Genomic DNA, 16,003 nt, shown 5'->3' on the forward strand with positions numbered 1-16,003 from the left:
ACAAATGAATAAATTGCCATTTTGACTAGGCCTCTTGGGAGTTGGTTTCTTCCTCTCTAACCCTGACCAACTCTGATTTTAGACTTGCAAAGCTGATGTCCAGACCAACCCGAAATGACTATGTAGCCTGAGTACATACTGGCAGGGGGCCACACCCTCCACCACACTCTTAATATCTACTGATAATTGACCACAGCCCTTCATGACCAATCAACGGGACTTGGGAGAAAACCCTCTGCCACTGCAGCCACGGCCCTGGATGGCTCAGCTAGCTGCTAACAGCTTGGTAAATGTTTCTAATGGCAGCAGCTACAGTATGATTTCAGGAAACAGCAAGCCAGCTTACATGGCCCCAAATCAGGGTTATTTTCTGGAGCACAGTTATCTATTCATAATAACATATACCAAAAATAGAACAGAGCAGTCATCATGTCATTTCCTAAATATTGCTCTGCACAAGATCAGGACCTAGTGATGGCATTAAATTCCTGTGTACATCAAGGAGTAATACACTTATGGACTCAAAGATCCTTTATAAATAAACTGAGCGAGGTCCACAAGGCAGGTGTTTCAGCCAGGTCACTGAAAACAATGTTTACAAAGTGTGTACATTGGTAGGTAAAAACTTTGTGATAGTCAAACGCAAATTTAGAATATAAACTTGTATTTTAACACTGTATTTGTATCCCCAAACGCCCTGTGTATAGAAAAAGAAAATAGGGATGAAATATACTAGGGTTAACCGAAGAATTTGGTGGAATGATTCTAGCCCATTTTTTCCCAAATGTTCTGTGAATCTTTACCATTTTTATTTTTTTAAAATATATTTTTCTTGATTTCAGAGAGGAAAGGAGAGGGAGAGAGATAGAAACAACAATGATGAGAGAGAATCATTGATCAGCTACCTCCTGCACGCCCCCTACCAAGGATCGAGTCCCCAACCTGGGCATGTGCCCTTGACTGGAATCAAACCTGGGACCCTTCAGTCCACAGGCCAACGCTCTATCCACTGAGCAAAACTGGCTAGGGCAATCTTTATTACCTTTATAGTGAAACAGAGAATACATTCTAATTTTCTAAGTTACCCTTTGAAGAAGCATATGCAACCAAAAAGAATGAAAACAGACTACTTTTAAAAAAAATAATTTAAAAAAATATATTTTTCTTGATTACAGAGAGGAAGGAAGAGGGAGAGATAGAAACATCCATGATCAGAGAGAATCATGGATCGGATGCCTCCTGCAAGTCCCCCACTGGAGATTGAGCCCATCCCCACTGGAGATTGAGCCCACAACCTGGGCATGTGCCCTTGACCGGATTGAACTTGGGACCTTTCAGTTCACAGACTGATGCTCTATCCACTGAGCCAAATTGGCTAGGGCGAAAACAGACTACTTTAATGTCTTACTTTTCTCACATGTTGCAAACAATACAGAAAAACATGACCAAGCATGTGGACTCAGGCAGGCTTGCAAATAAGACCACAGACCTAACACGACAGCCACTGTCAGGAATAAACTGGTGGCTGGGGAAGGCCTGGCTTAACTTGATCCTCCTGTGTCCAGACGTGTCATGAGCAAATTGCCTGACCAAATCCTCTGCCAACACAAAGGTTGCTGTTTTGGTGCAGTCAGGTGGGGTATTCTGTTTTCATTTCTGAGAATGAGTAGAGGATGGACCCCAGAAAAGAAAGCTTGAAGAAGTCTGAGTCTGGCACTGCCAAAAGCACAATGGAATTAAAGTGGCAAATCTGGATCTTGGTGGAGGCCCTCAACCATTGTAGTTGCCCTGAAATTGAACGAGCCTTGTGTTGAACACTTCTGATTCCCCTGCACCCCCATTATTAAAACAAAAGCAGTATTGCTCAACCAGGGTGGCTCAGTGGTTGAGTGTCAACCTATGAAGTAGGAGGTCCTGGTTCAATTCCTAGACAGGGCACATGCCCTAGTTGTGGGCTCGGCTCAATACTCAGTAAGGGGCGTGCAGGAGGCAGCCAATCAGTGATTCTCTCTCATCATTGATGATTCTATCTCTCTCTCCCTTCCTCTCTCTGAAATCAATAAAAATATATATATATACATATATATAAAAGAAATAGCCCTGCCGAAACCGGTTTGGCTCAGTGGATAGAGCGTCGGTCTGCGGACTGAAGGGTCCCAGGTTCGATTCCAGTCAAGGGCACATGCCCAGGTTGCGGGCTCGATCCCCAGTGGGGAGCGTGCAGGAGGCAGCCAATCAATGATTCTCTCTCATCACTGATGTTTCTATCTCTCTCTCCCTCTTCCTTCCTCTCTGAAATTAATAAAAAAATATATTTTTAAAAAGATAATTTGCACTTGAAGTCTACTTTCAAAAGAATATTAAGTTCAGCACATCACTAACAACCACCTTTCTTGGTTACCTGTCCCTCCCACCTTTGAAAGAAAACAAAGCTCCTTAGAAGATACGCTATAATAAGCATGTTGGCTTCAAACTTTTTAAAGACATCAATACTGGGCAATTAGCTCATACCTGCATCTACTTACATGAAGCCCCTACTACCTCTGGATGTATTTCCTGAGAAAATAATAAAGGCTGGATAGGCTTAATTTGACCCACTTGTGTCCAGAAGTGTAACGGTGGGGGTCACAGTTAGACCACCTTTGCAAATCTCTAATTCCACTTCTTTTGACCACCTTTCTGTTCTTGCTGCTGTTCCATTCCAGACTGTGAACAAGGCATGTACACAGCGCCACCTCTGGGCGAAGTGTAGTTTTTAAGCTTCTTAGCCCAAAATCAGCAGGAGGAAATGTCCTAATTTGGGGTTAAGACTTGAGTGCCCTCAGAGGATGAGTGGGAAAGTGCACAGGGCCTCCTGGGAGCTTCATCAGAGCCAAGCGCATTAAACCGGAATGGAAATGATTAAGTAATGTTTGTATATGTGCTTGGTCTCATCTCAAACAGGAAGATTCTGAGATGAGGAAAGCTGTCAATCAAATGCCAGGGGATAAAGCATAAACCCTCATATTTGAGGGTGGGGAATAGCCCTGGGGTCTTTGCTTCTTGACGCCTGCTGGGAACCCACACACACGGGGAACTCTGGGCTGATGGACAAGTGGCCTGAGGAGCAAGAGGGGTCTGCATCTTCTCTGCTCCAGACCAACAAAGCTGGGCGGCAGGATTCACACTGCTGTGTACCACAACCTGACCCACTTGTCTGGAAAAAAGAGAAGGTGAGGACCAGACAGGTGGTAATCAGCTGTGCCTGGCAGACGGAGGGCCTTGGGAACACTGCTGAATCGTGAACAAAGTGGCTGGGAGGAACCTGAGCTCAGAGGCAGCCATGGCCATGCTGGAGTTCCCTTTCCAGTCTGAGTCTGTGGTGCTCAACCACAGGTGGGTGTCCCTGAGCCCTGGACTGGATGCCAGCATTGAGACGAAGGGGTCAAGACACTGTTGCCAACGACCAGACGCTGTTCTTGTCCCCGAAGGAGGCAGGTGATGACACACAATGTTTCTAGGGACAATGCATGGTGATGCATGTTTATTCTGTCGGTCACAGCAAACCTCACACACCTAGACGACAGCCAGGCTGAGCATGCCACGTGGCATGAGCAGCTGCAGCAAACGGAAGACCGTCCACTCTGCTGCACAGGCCACTCCGGGCAGAACGCACCGATGACTCGCTGGCCTACGCACAGGCACCGAGGCACGTCCCCATCTCCAGGTCCCAAGGACATCTCTAAAAGGCGATTCCCGTTCGGAATTCCCAAACTCCTGCGTGCTCTGAGAACCACGCCCTGATTCCAACAGTTCATTCTGAGTCCTGGCTCTGCCACAGACTGGGCCGCAGAGCACCCTGGGGGCATGGGGTTCAGGGCCGACGATCCTTTCTGCGGAGCTTGTGTCCCACCTGGGATCCCCGCTGGGCAGCTTTCACCAGGCCTTTGAACTGTCCCTGCAGCTTCACCTTCTTCCTGCAGGGACAAGGAACAGAAGGGTCACATCTCACTGAGAACAGGGGGCCCTCCTTCCCATAATGTCAAAAGATGGCTCCCCCCACCAGCAGGAATAGAGGAGCGGCGGGAGTGCTGCCCGGAAGTGGGCAGCCCATGATCTGGGCAGGCCATGAGCTACCCATCATGTTTAAAGGGGCAGTTCAAGTTAACAATACATGTAGGTACCAACTACATGAAGGTGCATGTGAAAAAGTAAACATAAAACACTGGAAGAGACTTGAGCAATTGAACTGAGAGCTTAATGAGAATAAGGCCCTCCAGAGCACAGCTCCAGCCCCAGCCTCCCCCGCCCCAGCATCATACCTGCGGTTGAGCTTGGTTCTGTTGAGGGGGATGTAAGCGTAGGGGTCGAGCCGACCTTTCTTCTTCACGTCACCCTTTGCTTTCTGCTCACCCAGAGAAACAGAGTCAGCTAGGAGTGCGGGGTTCCCCTACTTCCCCCTCCCGACTTGCTGGACCCTGCGACCTCCCTGCCCTTCATTCTGTGCCTTAGGTGGCGCCAAAGACTTTTCGTGGCTCTGGAAACCAACCCAAGGTCCGGACTTTAGATGCTAACAAGACCTCCGTCTGGCTCCACAGGTGCCTCTCCAGGACGGCACAGCTGCCCACCCTTTCCCAGACGCTCTGCCCCCACCAACAGCTTTTACCTTGGCCTTGTATTCAGCCCCGGGTGTAGCCTTCTTGCCCACAGGGCGATGGATGCCAGAGCCTCCAGCTAGAGGGGGAACAGAGGTCAAAAGTCAGACTAAGCCAGGGCAGCCTCCTCCGAGAGGTAATGAACACCTCTTCAGAGAGCTGTCAGGGAGATGGGTCATGGCCAGGAACCTGGCTCTGTCCCCTAACAACCAAGGACAAATACCTTTCTCGAGAAGGACTGTCAGCTGACTTGATAGACCACGGGGCTCCTCAGACTGACTCGAACCCACAGAGAACATATATTCTCCACTAACATAAAATGCCCCCCCCACCCTGAAAGCTAATCTGCTCCATTTGTTCTAGGAGAAAGAACACAGGCTTCGAAGTCAGACAGACCCGGGTTCAACTCCCAGCTCGAACCTCAGGCGAATCTCTTCACTTTCTGGAGCCTCTGAACCTCATCTATAAAATGAGGCACTATAGGCCTTCTCACACACCAACACCGTGAGACAGGATGGCAGCTCTTAGTCCATCGTACAGACGTGAAAGCTGTGCTTAAAGGAACCCATATACTGCCAAGATCAGTGTCATTTCCAGCCTGCACTTCAACACAGCTGTGGATGAAATCCTGCAATGCTAACTTGGGACGATTGCCAAAGTATCAGCCAATCTTTGCTGGTGGCAACTGAGTGCAACCAGGCCGTACAACCTCGTGGCTCTGCCCACAATAAACCCTGCCGAATACCGGTGACAGAACAGTGTTTCAAGAAAGAGTGGAAGCCTCACCTTGGTACTGAGGAGGCATCTCTAGCTCCTCATCGTCAGCCTCTTTCTGATGCTTGAGCTTCTGGTGTTTTTTCTACAAAGGGGTAAGCACAGCTCATGAACAAGGGGATGTGGTCATCCTCGCTAGTGGTAACAGTAAAAGCAATCATAACCTGCATTAGCAGGAAAGGCCTCTGCCAAGCACTCGATCCCCTACTTACAGGTGAGGACACTAAGGCTCAGAGAGGGCAAGTAACCATCCAAGATCACACAGCTAGGCAGGACAGAAGCAAGGTTCCAGCTCAGGTCCTCACTGCTGAGCCTGAGCTTGCCTTGGCTTCTCCACTGCTCTGCCTCTCCACACTGAAGTCCCCCCACAGGGCCCTTCTGGGTACTTAGACCTCAGCTTAGCCCCAGTCTTCCTAGCAGGTAAATGAGGTCCTCAGCCTCTTTGGAGAGAACAGCTTTACCAGTCCTTTGCCTCACATGAACTTCACTCCCCTCTTCCCAGGAGTCAAACACTCACTGATCCCCTACTAAGTGCCAGGCCCTGGGGACACAGGGTACATGACAAACTTCTTGTGGTCCAGGGAGCCTCAGGCAGGTGGGAAACCCCTGCTCAACCAGTTATCACTGTCCCTCAACAATGCTACCATCCCAGGAGCTGTGAGCATGGTGCAACAGGACAGCTCAGTTCACCCAGTTATATCCAACAGGAAGTGACTCAGCACTTACTACATGCCAGCACCCGGTTAGGTGCTCCAAGGGGAGAGGTGGGCCTGACAGCAGCCCAGCCCAGCCCAGCAGGAGACCTGGGCCTAGAAAATGACAAGGCCGGGCAGAGGAATGTTGTGCAGACCTCAGATCAGTGCACTAGCAGCCACGCTGTGGTCTGGGCCACAGTGCCCAGGAAGCCTCTTCAAACTACAGATTCCTGGGGCTCAAGCTCCCCAGGGGATCCCCAGGCAGGCTGCAGCACACACAGGGTGTGTCTGGGCAACGTGGGCACAGCAGAGTGGACTCCTAGTGGAGAAACAGAAACTAGCTGGAAACGGGACTCTGGCTGCATTAGAGGGTGACAGCTCAGCTTGTTCTTGGTTCAGCTGGCACCTGGCCACAGCTATGCCCGCTGGCAGCTGCAGTTGTCACTTGTCCCCAGCATTTTAATGATGTCATAACTGCAGGCAGAGGAGTGGGGTTTAGCAACTGCCATTCAATAAAGCCCCTGGGATCTCGATGGCAGGTGATGATTGCCATGAGCCAACTGTGGAGTGCGGCCACCCAGGTCCTTCTCGGTGCCTTGAGACAGCCCAGTCCTGCGGCACTGAACCGTGGGGCCCTCCTCGGAGGGTGTGGTCAGTTCCCGCTCTCCAGGAGGAAGAGTAGGCCGTGGAAGGACTGCAAAGCCACGTGTGAGGATGCACTGCAGCAACCAGGGAGGCTTTGGCCAGACAAGAGTTCCAGAAAAAATGCAATAATAGTAAGAACAGTCACCACTTATTTAGCATCACTAAGTGCCATGCACTTTACATATAAGCCAGGATTTAGGTTCAGGCGGTGACCCTGGGCAGGGTTCTTATCTTCTGTGAGCCCCTCTGGAAATGGGGGTGATAAACAGTGATTGTGGGGCTCTCAGCATCCCTCAATGGTGGGTGCCCCCACCCCATGCAGGACCTGCTCCTTGGAGCATGCAGGCCAGCGGTTGCTCTTGCAGCCTACACAGCACCCCCCCTTATGGAGACAGGGGTTTCTCTCTTTCTTTCTCCAGCTGAACAACCCAGCCAACAATGAAGGAAGTCCCCTCCCAAGCCCCACAGAATGGTCAGCCATGACACTGCTGTGGAAGACACACACCACACCCAGGGACAGCCTGCTGTGCACAGCCCTGGGGCTCTACTGAGCAGCCAGGAAGCACAGGTGAGACCGCAAGAAGCTGCCAGGCCCAAGGCTTAGGTCTGAGGGCCCGGCCCTCCGTCAGCAGGAATTACTCACACTCCTGACGCCCAAGTCTTCCATCAGGTCAGCCATCTCTTCATCCTCCCCTGGAGCCGAAAGGAAGAGAAGCCTGTGAGCACGCAGGAGGCCCCGTTTTCCCAGAGCCCCCCCCCCCACACACACACATTTCATCTGCCTCCATTTGGCTCATCAGGCTGAGGGAACTGCCAGCTACCTCCCAGGAACCCTGTGTCCTTCTGTGCGAGCTGAGACCCCTGAACACTGACCCTCTCTCCTTCCCGTCCTAGGGCCCAGGGACAACAGCCCTTTAAGGAAGTGGTGACCCCACTTCTGAGGTAAATACAGTTTTCTCTGCAACTCTAAGGTAAACCCAGGTTTTATAGGGAGCCAGACACCCCTGCAGCCCCCCTACTTCACTTTGCTGGGAGGACTACTTTATTCTCCTACCGGAGGACTTTTTTTTCCCCTGTATGCGCTGGGCATTGTGTGGGGGATATAAAGAAGTGTGAACCAACAAACTGGTTCTACATTAAGAAATTGGACTACATGAAAGTTTACAAGTTTCTTTGTGTCAAAGGACACATCAACAGATTGAAAAAGCAACCTACAGAATGGGAGAAAATGTTTGTAAATCATACACCCGATAAAGGGTTAATATGCCGAATATATAAAGAACTCCTAGAACTCAACAACAAAACACAAACAACCCAATTTAAAAATGGGCAAAAGGGCCCTAGGCGGTTTGGCTCAGTGGATAGAGCATCAGCCTGTGAACTGAAAGGTCCCGGGTTCAATTCCGGTTAAGGGCACATGCCCAGGTTGTGGGCTCGATTCCCCAGAGGGGGGCATGCAAGAGGCAGCCGATCAATGATTCTCTTTCATCATTGAGGTTTCTATCTCTCTCTTTCCCTCTCCCTCCCTCCCTGAAATCAATAAAAATATTTTTTTTTAAAAAAGGGCAAAAGAACTTCAGTAGACATTTTTCCAAAAAGACATACAAAAGCACGGCAAACATACTGCTTTACAACCATTAGCATGACTACTATAAAAACAAACAAAAACAGAAAATAACAAGTGTTGACAAGGATGTGGAGAAATTGAAACCCTGGTGTCCTGATGGTGGGAATGTAAAATGGTGCAGCTACTGTGGAAAACAGTGTGGCTGTGGCAGTTCCTCAAAAAATTAAACACAGAATCAGCATGTGATCCAGCAGTTTCACCTCTGGGTATATACTCAAAAGAACGGAAAGTAGGAACTTGAAGAGATATTTGTACATTCATGTTCACAGCAGCATTATTCACAAGAGTCAAAAAGTGGAAGCAACCCAAGTGTCCAACAGATGAATGGATAAACAAAATGTGGTTATACATACGATAGAATAAGGCCAGCCTTAAAAAGGAAGGGAATTCTGATATATGCTACAACATGGGTGAACCTTGAGGACATTATGCTAAGTGAAATAAGCCAGCCACAAAAAGACAAATGCTGAATGGTTACACTTAATGAGGTACCTAGATTCATATTCAAATTCAAGTTCATAGATAGTAGAATGGTGGTTGTCAGGGGTTGCGGGGAGGGAGAAATGGGGAGTTAGTGTTTAATGCATAGAGTTTCAGTTTTGCCAGATTAAAAAAGTTCTGGAGATGAGTTGTATATCAATATGAATATACTTAACACGACTGAACTGTATGCTTAAAAACGGTTAAGATGGTAAATTTTATGCTATGTGTATATTTTACCATGATTTTAAAAAGCTATCAAATAAGATAAACACTTCATACCAAAAAATAAAAAAGCTATCAGTAATATTTTTTTAAAAGTATGAAATGAACCAGTTGGAGGGAAGACCAACTCAAATAAAGTCAATCAACAATCCAATGCCGCTGCAAGAGAGCATGTGACCAAGCGTTGAAGACTGGGCAGTCTCTGGACTTGCCATGAGTGGAGGGAACAAGGCCTGAGGGCTGAAGGGCTGGGGAAAGGCCTTAAAGAAGGACTGAGCTGGACCTTAAAGGGCAGGAGGGTGTGTGAAGGCAGGAGAGGGAGGGGCATTTTCAACATCGGGATCGTGCACAAGAAGGGGAAAGAGATGGGAATTATCAAGGGTGAGAGACCAGATCGGGAAATAGTGCCGTCCCATTTATCCCCTGCACGTACATGTGCTGTTCAGGTTACCCATTTCATCGTCACAACAGCCCTCTGAAGCAGGTATTGGTATCATGCCCATTTTGGCACAGAGAGGTTAAATGAAGTCCAGTCATACAGCTGGTAAGTTAGGGGTAGGGGCAGCGGGAGAACACTGGTTAAAAGGATGCCGTGAGTCACATGCCCAGGGATCATGGAAGTGTGAACCAAAAAAGAAAGAGGAAGAGAGGTCTATTTTAGAAGATCTAAGCTTCTGTGATCTAATGGATGATATGTGCACAGAGGGATAGGAAAGACGCAACAGTACTCAGAGATGTCACACCTGAGGGGCTCCTGGACAGCAGGAGACAATGGGTTCAGACACTTGGCTCTTTCGACCTCTCAGTGAGATTCTGGGCTTCAGCCAGGTTTATACTTTTGAAGAAGAAAAAAGGAGGAAGAGGAAAGAAACAGAACAGAGTAGACGAGAGACCAAGAGAGTGTACCGCACATGGTAAGGGGAAGTACTGTGTTTTGAAAGTTTTGTTTGACTTTAGAATTGTATAAATGGCTGCATTACAACACAAAAAGATTTCTTAATTTGGTCAAAAAAGTTTGAGAAACTTAACGAGTTTGAGAAAGTTGCCTTAGATACAAGCTGTTACCTTTGCTCCTACGACAAATGGTCTGAATGAACAAATTAATGAATAAATGAATGAACAACCGCGCAGAGCCCTGGCCCAGGCCAGAAGCAGCTGCATTCCCAGATTGGGCAGGCGGCCCACCTTTAGAGCCTTCCTCTTCCTCCATCTTGGTGGTGGCAGCATCCTCCTCTTCCTCCCGGATGATCAGCCGGCCATCGGCGCTCACTTTGAAGCCATGGTCCTTCTTCTTGCCCCGGCCAGTCCCAGGCTGTGTGGCTGGCATGGCAGAGTCCGGCAGTGAGGAGGTGGAAGACCAGTCCTAACCCTCTCATACCCTCATCATAACCAGTAAGACCAGGTCTGTGCCCCAGATGGGTGCCCACAGCACAACAGTGTGCATGTCAGGGTGAGAGGTTCCCACTGGCCTCCATGCAAGTCACCCCCACCCTGAACAGGTAAGCCTGCTTTCTGAGCTCTTGGGCCAGCTGATTCTTGCTTACCTAGGACTCGCTGGGCCACCTTGGGGTCGAGGAAGTTGAGGGGCTCATCCCCACCACCCTCCTTCAGCCACGCCTGGCTCCTCTGCCGGCTCAGCCTCCGCTGCTCCTTGCCCCGGCTCCTTTCCTCCTCCTCACTGTCCTCGTCCTCGGAGTCGGCCAAAATCTCCTCAATGCTAAAGCCAAGAAAAGGCAGGGCCAGCTGGGCACTGCCTGGGCAGGCCCCGGGTTGGGGGGGCACCAGGCTGCCAGGACACCACCATGTTTCTCACCTGTCACCCTTGCCCTGGGCAGGCTCCTCCTCCTCCTCCTCCTCTTCTTCCTCAGCAGCCTGGGTCAGAGCACGGTGCCTCTTGGCCCGCGCCTCAGCTTTCCGGATGTTGACCAGGACTTTGTGGTACTCCTCGGGCAGCAGCCCCTTCACCAGCTCAAACCTGAGGGGGCAGCGAAGGGCAGGTGAGGTGCACTGGCCAGAGGGTGCCACCCAGAAGTAGCAGGTGTGCAGCCAGGGCCCTTCCAATGACAGGGAAGAGACTGGTCCCCCAGCCCGGCCCCTTTTCTGCAAGGTCCCTGGTGGGAGGAAAACCCCTCAACTCCTCCCGCAATCCCCCATTCAGTGCACAGACCCAAACTTGCGGATGAACTTGGTGAACAGGTTGCGAAGCTTCATGCGGAAGTGCCGCCGCATGTCATCTGACAGTTTCCCGATGGCCTCCATCTGCAGGGCAGGGCACCAGGGTTTCAGGGGGAGGGCGCCTCCCACCCTGCCTGCCCCCACACAGCTGTCCAGACTAGGGAACGGGAGGACCAGGGCTGGCTAAGAGGTGAGGGCAAGAGTGGCCCTGTTCCTGGCTCAGCCCTTTGCTCCAAAGAGGCTCCAGTCTGGGCAGACCCCACCTTCCCCCTAAACCTGCCTGCATATTCCCAACCACTCTGCCAAGATTATACAGCTTTAAAGTCTACTCAACAGTGTTCAGCACCTTACATGCATCATCGCATCGAATCCTTAGAACAACCCAGTGAGGCAGATATTACCATCATCCCCAACTTACAGATGAGGAAACGGGCACAGGGAGTTAAGGGGCTGTTAAGTGGCTACAGAGGAAGGAGTTAGCCCAGATCTAATTCCATGGCTTGTACTTTGCCCCCGCCCCCCACCACCAGGTTTCTCTTGGTTCCATATGTCCCTTCTGTTGCCCTGAGCTCATCTCTGGCTGGACTGCTCTTAAGCCTTCACATGGCCTGGTTTGGGAAACGTGTGGGTGGCAAATAATATCTACAGTCTCTCTCAATGGGCTGGGGGATAGAGCCCCGTCGATTCTTTGAAAGGGTTTTATCAATTCTAATAACTGCAGAACAGATGCCCGCTGTGGCTGTTCTCCTATCTCTGGTCTCCGGTTAGGCTGCAGGCTCTGGAAGGTGGGAGCAGGCTATGCTGACTCTCATCTGCCCCTTCTCGCCTTGACCCAAGGTCAGATATGAAGACAGCAAGAAAGATCCCCCTGGAGGTCTGATGCAACTCAATCAGCTGGAGAGGGAAACTGAGGCAGTGGGTACAGCAGCAAGAGGATCTAACAGTCCCAGCTTGCTACATGCCTTATGAGCAGCCAGAGGGGGCCAGAGGGCCCAATACAAGAAGGCTCTTCAGGCCCTTCTACAGCCCAGCAGGGGTGTCCAGAAGAGCCTCAAACCCAAAGACCAAAATGCAAGAGGCAAAAAAAAGGAGATGAGGGTCCTGCTGGGGGAGCCCACAGTCTCAGTCCTGAGCTCTGGGTTCTGTTCCCAGGGCTGCTCTCACTAGCAGTGTGAGTGGGCAATCTCTGAACTCGGTATCCCCGTCTCTATAATGAGGAATGGCCCTGCCCACTGACCTTTGCCCTGTAAAGCCCTTGCTTCTGTGGAGGGGCCAAAGAGGTGGGGTGACAAGCAGCAGCCTGGGTGCTGCGCCCCTTCCTCCACCAGGCTGCCATCCCCCCACTGGTCCCTTCCAGGGCCCCTGCATGACCTTCTGTTGCACAAGATTGCGTGTAGCTAAAAGAACGCTTGAAACTTGCTGGCCTTGAGGCTCACTGGTCCCAGGATGGCAGCCTGGAGGCCACATCGCCACCCACAGAGGGGAAAGGGGGCCCTTACCACCAGCTGCACGTGCTTGGCCAGGTGTGCCACGTTCATGACAACCACTGCCACCTTGATGAAGCCCAGCGCCGATTTGACCACGTCACGGGTGCGGGAGGCCAGGAGCAGACACACGTTCTCCAGCAGCTGCTCCACCGTGCTGGTCCCCATCAGGCCTGGGGGGCCAGAGGGCCACCGTCAGAGACACCCAGACCCAGACCCTGCCAGGTCACAAGAGCGAGAGCTAACACTGAGGGACTGCGGTGTGCCTGGCTCGGCTCTGGTCACCTTCCCAGGAGTGTCTCCTGTGGTCCTTCAGCCGCCCTAGGAGGAGGGGCTGCTTTCTCCTCCCTTTCAGAGGGAAGAGTCAGGCTCCAGGGGGACTGGAGAACCAGGACTGAAACGGGGACCGCCCTGCTCCCACGCACTCTGAGCATGGGATGAGAGGCAGCAGAGGAGATGGGAGGCGGCCGGGCTTGGCTCCAGCTTTTCTTCCACCCTCCCTTGACCTTTCCCCTACCTGGTGGCCTCCCTGTCTGACCTCCTGGGTATTTTCCTACTCTGAGGGCTTCCCAGGCCTTCAAGAAAGAACATGTACCTTTAAACTCGAAAAGGAGATGGGTCAGGGCCAGGATGCTGCAGCTGACCATGGTGACAGCCCCCACCAGGCCGGGATAGATCAGGACGAGGTAGCGCTGCAGGGCCTCTGGGAGGGCAGAAGGCAGGACAAGTTGCACCAGGCAGAGCCCAGCCCACCAGGTCTCGGAGCAGAGCGTCCACCCCAGCCCTGAGTCACCAAGGCCTCACCTTCCTGGCTCGGGCCAAACCGAAGGAAAGCGTGGCCCATCTCCACCAGCAGGGCGAAAGCATTCTTCCGAGCGCCCACCGACACCTCCTTGGTACACAGGATCACCTGCCCAGACAGCCCCGTAAGCACGCACTCCCGAGCTGGCCACCCTGAGCTTGGTGGCCTGAAGCAGAGTGAGCAGGTTGAGGCACCCACACTCCCAGACAGTGAGTCGAGCACACCCCCACTCCCAATACAACCCTCCCCTGATCCTGACAGGCCTTTAGGAGCCACACTCCAAGGAACCCCCAAAACATACATACACCTCCTCCTGCACCCTCACCTCCGGGACAAGGGCAGTAATGAACTCCTCGTGCTCGGCTGTAAGCTTCTTCACAATATGTATGAGGCACTTCAATCGGGGCTGTAGGGCAGAGGGACGATGGTCAGGCCCCCTCAATGCCACCCCAGCCCCTGCTGTGGTCCTCTCCTGGTGTCCCGTCCTCTCTCGGGCAGAAGGGGGCTGCCCTGAATCCTCACCCTCTTGGCAGGAGAGGAAGTGGTCCGCAGTGAGTCCAGCAGGGTCTTCTTCAGGTCATCTAGGTGGCTCTGCACGAAGCGGGCCCCGGGGCCCTGGGGGCTGGCACACACCTCCTCCAGCACGCGGTAGGCCTTCTTCTGCACCCCATGGGCCTTGCTCTGGGAGGACACAGATGGATGATGAGGGGGGACTGGAAGTCCACCACCCATCTGATGACATTCACAGAGCAGTCACCATTAACTGAGGCCAGCACTGGAGGGGGTTCAGAGAAGCTGGCCCTGCCCTCTGGAGCTCATGAGGTCCGACAAGAGGGCCAGCAGAGTATGGACGGCAGGAGGCTAACTCTGCGCCAGGTGGGGGTGCTGCGGGGAAAGAGGCCAACCCAGCCTTCCAATCCATTCCCCTGACCCCCCTCTAAGCGATGTCCACACCAGCAGCATGAACTTGCAGTGCCAGGAACGCACCAGGCCTGCCATGCCTGCTCACCTTTCTACTGTCTCTCCTTTGCCTGACCCCTTACCGTTCCAAGGGCATGCTCTGTCGCTCCCCAGGACACCTCTCCTGCCCTGCACTTCGGGTCTGCCTGCACGTTCTGGCTAACTGCTTATTCAACTGTCGCAGTGGCGATGGCTGTCAGGTCACTGCGGGCCTGAGTTCTGCCGGGTGGCTTGCCACAGCATGTCAGTTAGAGGACCTAGCATGTGCAAAGGCACTGAGGGGCCCCTTATATCTGCAATGCTTAAAACAGTTTAAGGAGGCCAAGTGGTGGTGGGATGAGGACCGACAAGGGGAAATGAGTGATTAGAATGAAGATCAGGCTGGGCTGAGACGGCCCAGTGAGCGATCCAGGCAAAGGAGTATGGCCGTGTTTCTACCAGACCTCACCTCGGCAGGTGAGATCTGAGCATGACTGTGCATTTTAGTCACTTTGGCATCTATGTGACAGATGGACTAGACAGGGTACAAAGGACAGTCACACCACAAGAAATCAGATGATCTTGGGCAGCAGCAAGGGATGAAGAAGACAGGCCCCCCCCCCCCCCCCACTTTCCAAGGAGCCCACTCCTCCCCGTGTGGCTGTGGGGCCCCAGCCCCAGGCTCACCTCTAGGTAGGGTCGGATGGTGGAGTACAGCTTGCTGATGGCAGCTTCGTCAGCGTGGGGAGCCAAGGCCACAACCAGGTCCAGGACAGACAATCTGCTCAGGGCAGGTGACCAAGGAGGGGCTTAGCGAGGGCTGGAGAAGGGCACAGACTAACACTGTCCTTACGTCCACGGGGTGAGGGGCAGGTGGGAGAAGTCAGGATGAGGACCAGGGGCCTTGAAGGAGCCCATGGACGATAATCATGGCTTGTACCGAATCGAGGATTCATCAGGTACCAGGCACTACCACGGGTGCTTTACCAGTGTCACCCCCTTCAATTCTCACAGCAACCCTGCTGCAGGTACCATCCGCATCTCCGTTGTGCAGATCAGGGCAAAGAGGCAAAGAATGGGTAACGTATCCAAGGTCACACAGCCCGTAAGTGGTGGAGCTGGGATCTGAACCCAGGCAGTGAGTTTCCAGGGTCCCCGCCTTCCCTAGCGGGCAATACTGCCGCTCCAGAAAGAAGGAGTTACTCGCGCCTTGCAGTGGAGCTGGGACATTCAATATCTCAAGCCTTTCCTAAGTTATTCCAGAGAACCCACACCCTCCAGCTCCCTGGGCTACCCCAGCTCAAGTGGGGGATTTTACCTGGTGAAGTCAGAGCTAGCAGGGTCCAGCACCTTCTCACTGGCTTTTTCCAGGAAACCATTCACCAACTGGCAGCCCCGCCGGAATGAGAAGGAGGAAGTTGTTTAATAGAGAAATACAGAGCAGCAGCAGGTCACAGAACTATACCTTCTTGCCCTCCCGTTTAGAAGCCTCAAGCCCACGCTGGCCCAGCCATCATCGCTGG

At 52.2% G+C, this 16,003-nt stretch overlaps 1 protein-coding gene across 1 annotated transcript in view; it reads right to left on the reverse strand.

The window, feature by feature from the left end:
* Window positions 1-3,410: 3,410 nt before the first annotated feature.
* The window catches only part of RRP12 (ribosomal RNA processing 12 homolog), a 29,286-nt gene continuing 16,693 nt past the window's right edge, over window positions 3,411-16,003 (reverse strand). The window contains exons 19-34 of the mRNA XM_008144126.3: window positions 15,799-15,866; window positions 15,168-15,261; window positions 14,064-14,222; window positions 13,867-13,947; window positions 13,544-13,649; window positions 13,335-13,442; window positions 12,755-12,912; window positions 11,248-11,339; window positions 10,894-11,055; window positions 10,625-10,797; window positions 10,266-10,400; window positions 7,392-7,441; window positions 5,421-5,493; window positions 4,646-4,713; window positions 4,302-4,384; window positions 3,411-3,956 (exon numbers count right to left, since the gene is read on the reverse strand). Of these exons, the coding sequence (XP_008142348.2) occupies window positions 3,854-3,956; window positions 4,302-4,384; window positions 4,646-4,713; window positions 5,421-5,493; window positions 7,392-7,441; window positions 10,266-10,400; window positions 10,625-10,797; window positions 10,894-11,055; window positions 11,248-11,339; window positions 12,755-12,912; window positions 13,335-13,442; window positions 13,544-13,649; window positions 13,867-13,947; window positions 14,064-14,222; window positions 15,168-15,261; window positions 15,799-15,866 (1,713 nt within the window). The 3' untranslated portion in view covers window positions 3,411-3,853. The remainder of the gene's footprint in view (window positions 3,957-4,301; window positions 4,385-4,645; window positions 4,714-5,420; window positions 5,494-7,391; window positions 7,442-10,265; window positions 10,401-10,624; window positions 10,798-10,893; window positions 11,056-11,247; window positions 11,340-12,754; window positions 12,913-13,334; window positions 13,443-13,543; window positions 13,650-13,866; window positions 13,948-14,063; window positions 14,223-15,167; window positions 15,262-15,798; window positions 15,867-16,003) is intronic.

This window comes from Eptesicus fuscus, chromosome 17, assembly GCF_027574615.1.
Source record: "Eptesicus fuscus isolate TK198812 chromosome 17, DD_ASM_mEF_20220401, whole genome shotgun sequence".
Lineage (NCBI taxonomy): Eukaryota > Metazoa > Chordata > Mammalia > Chiroptera > Vespertilionidae > Eptesicus > Eptesicus fuscus.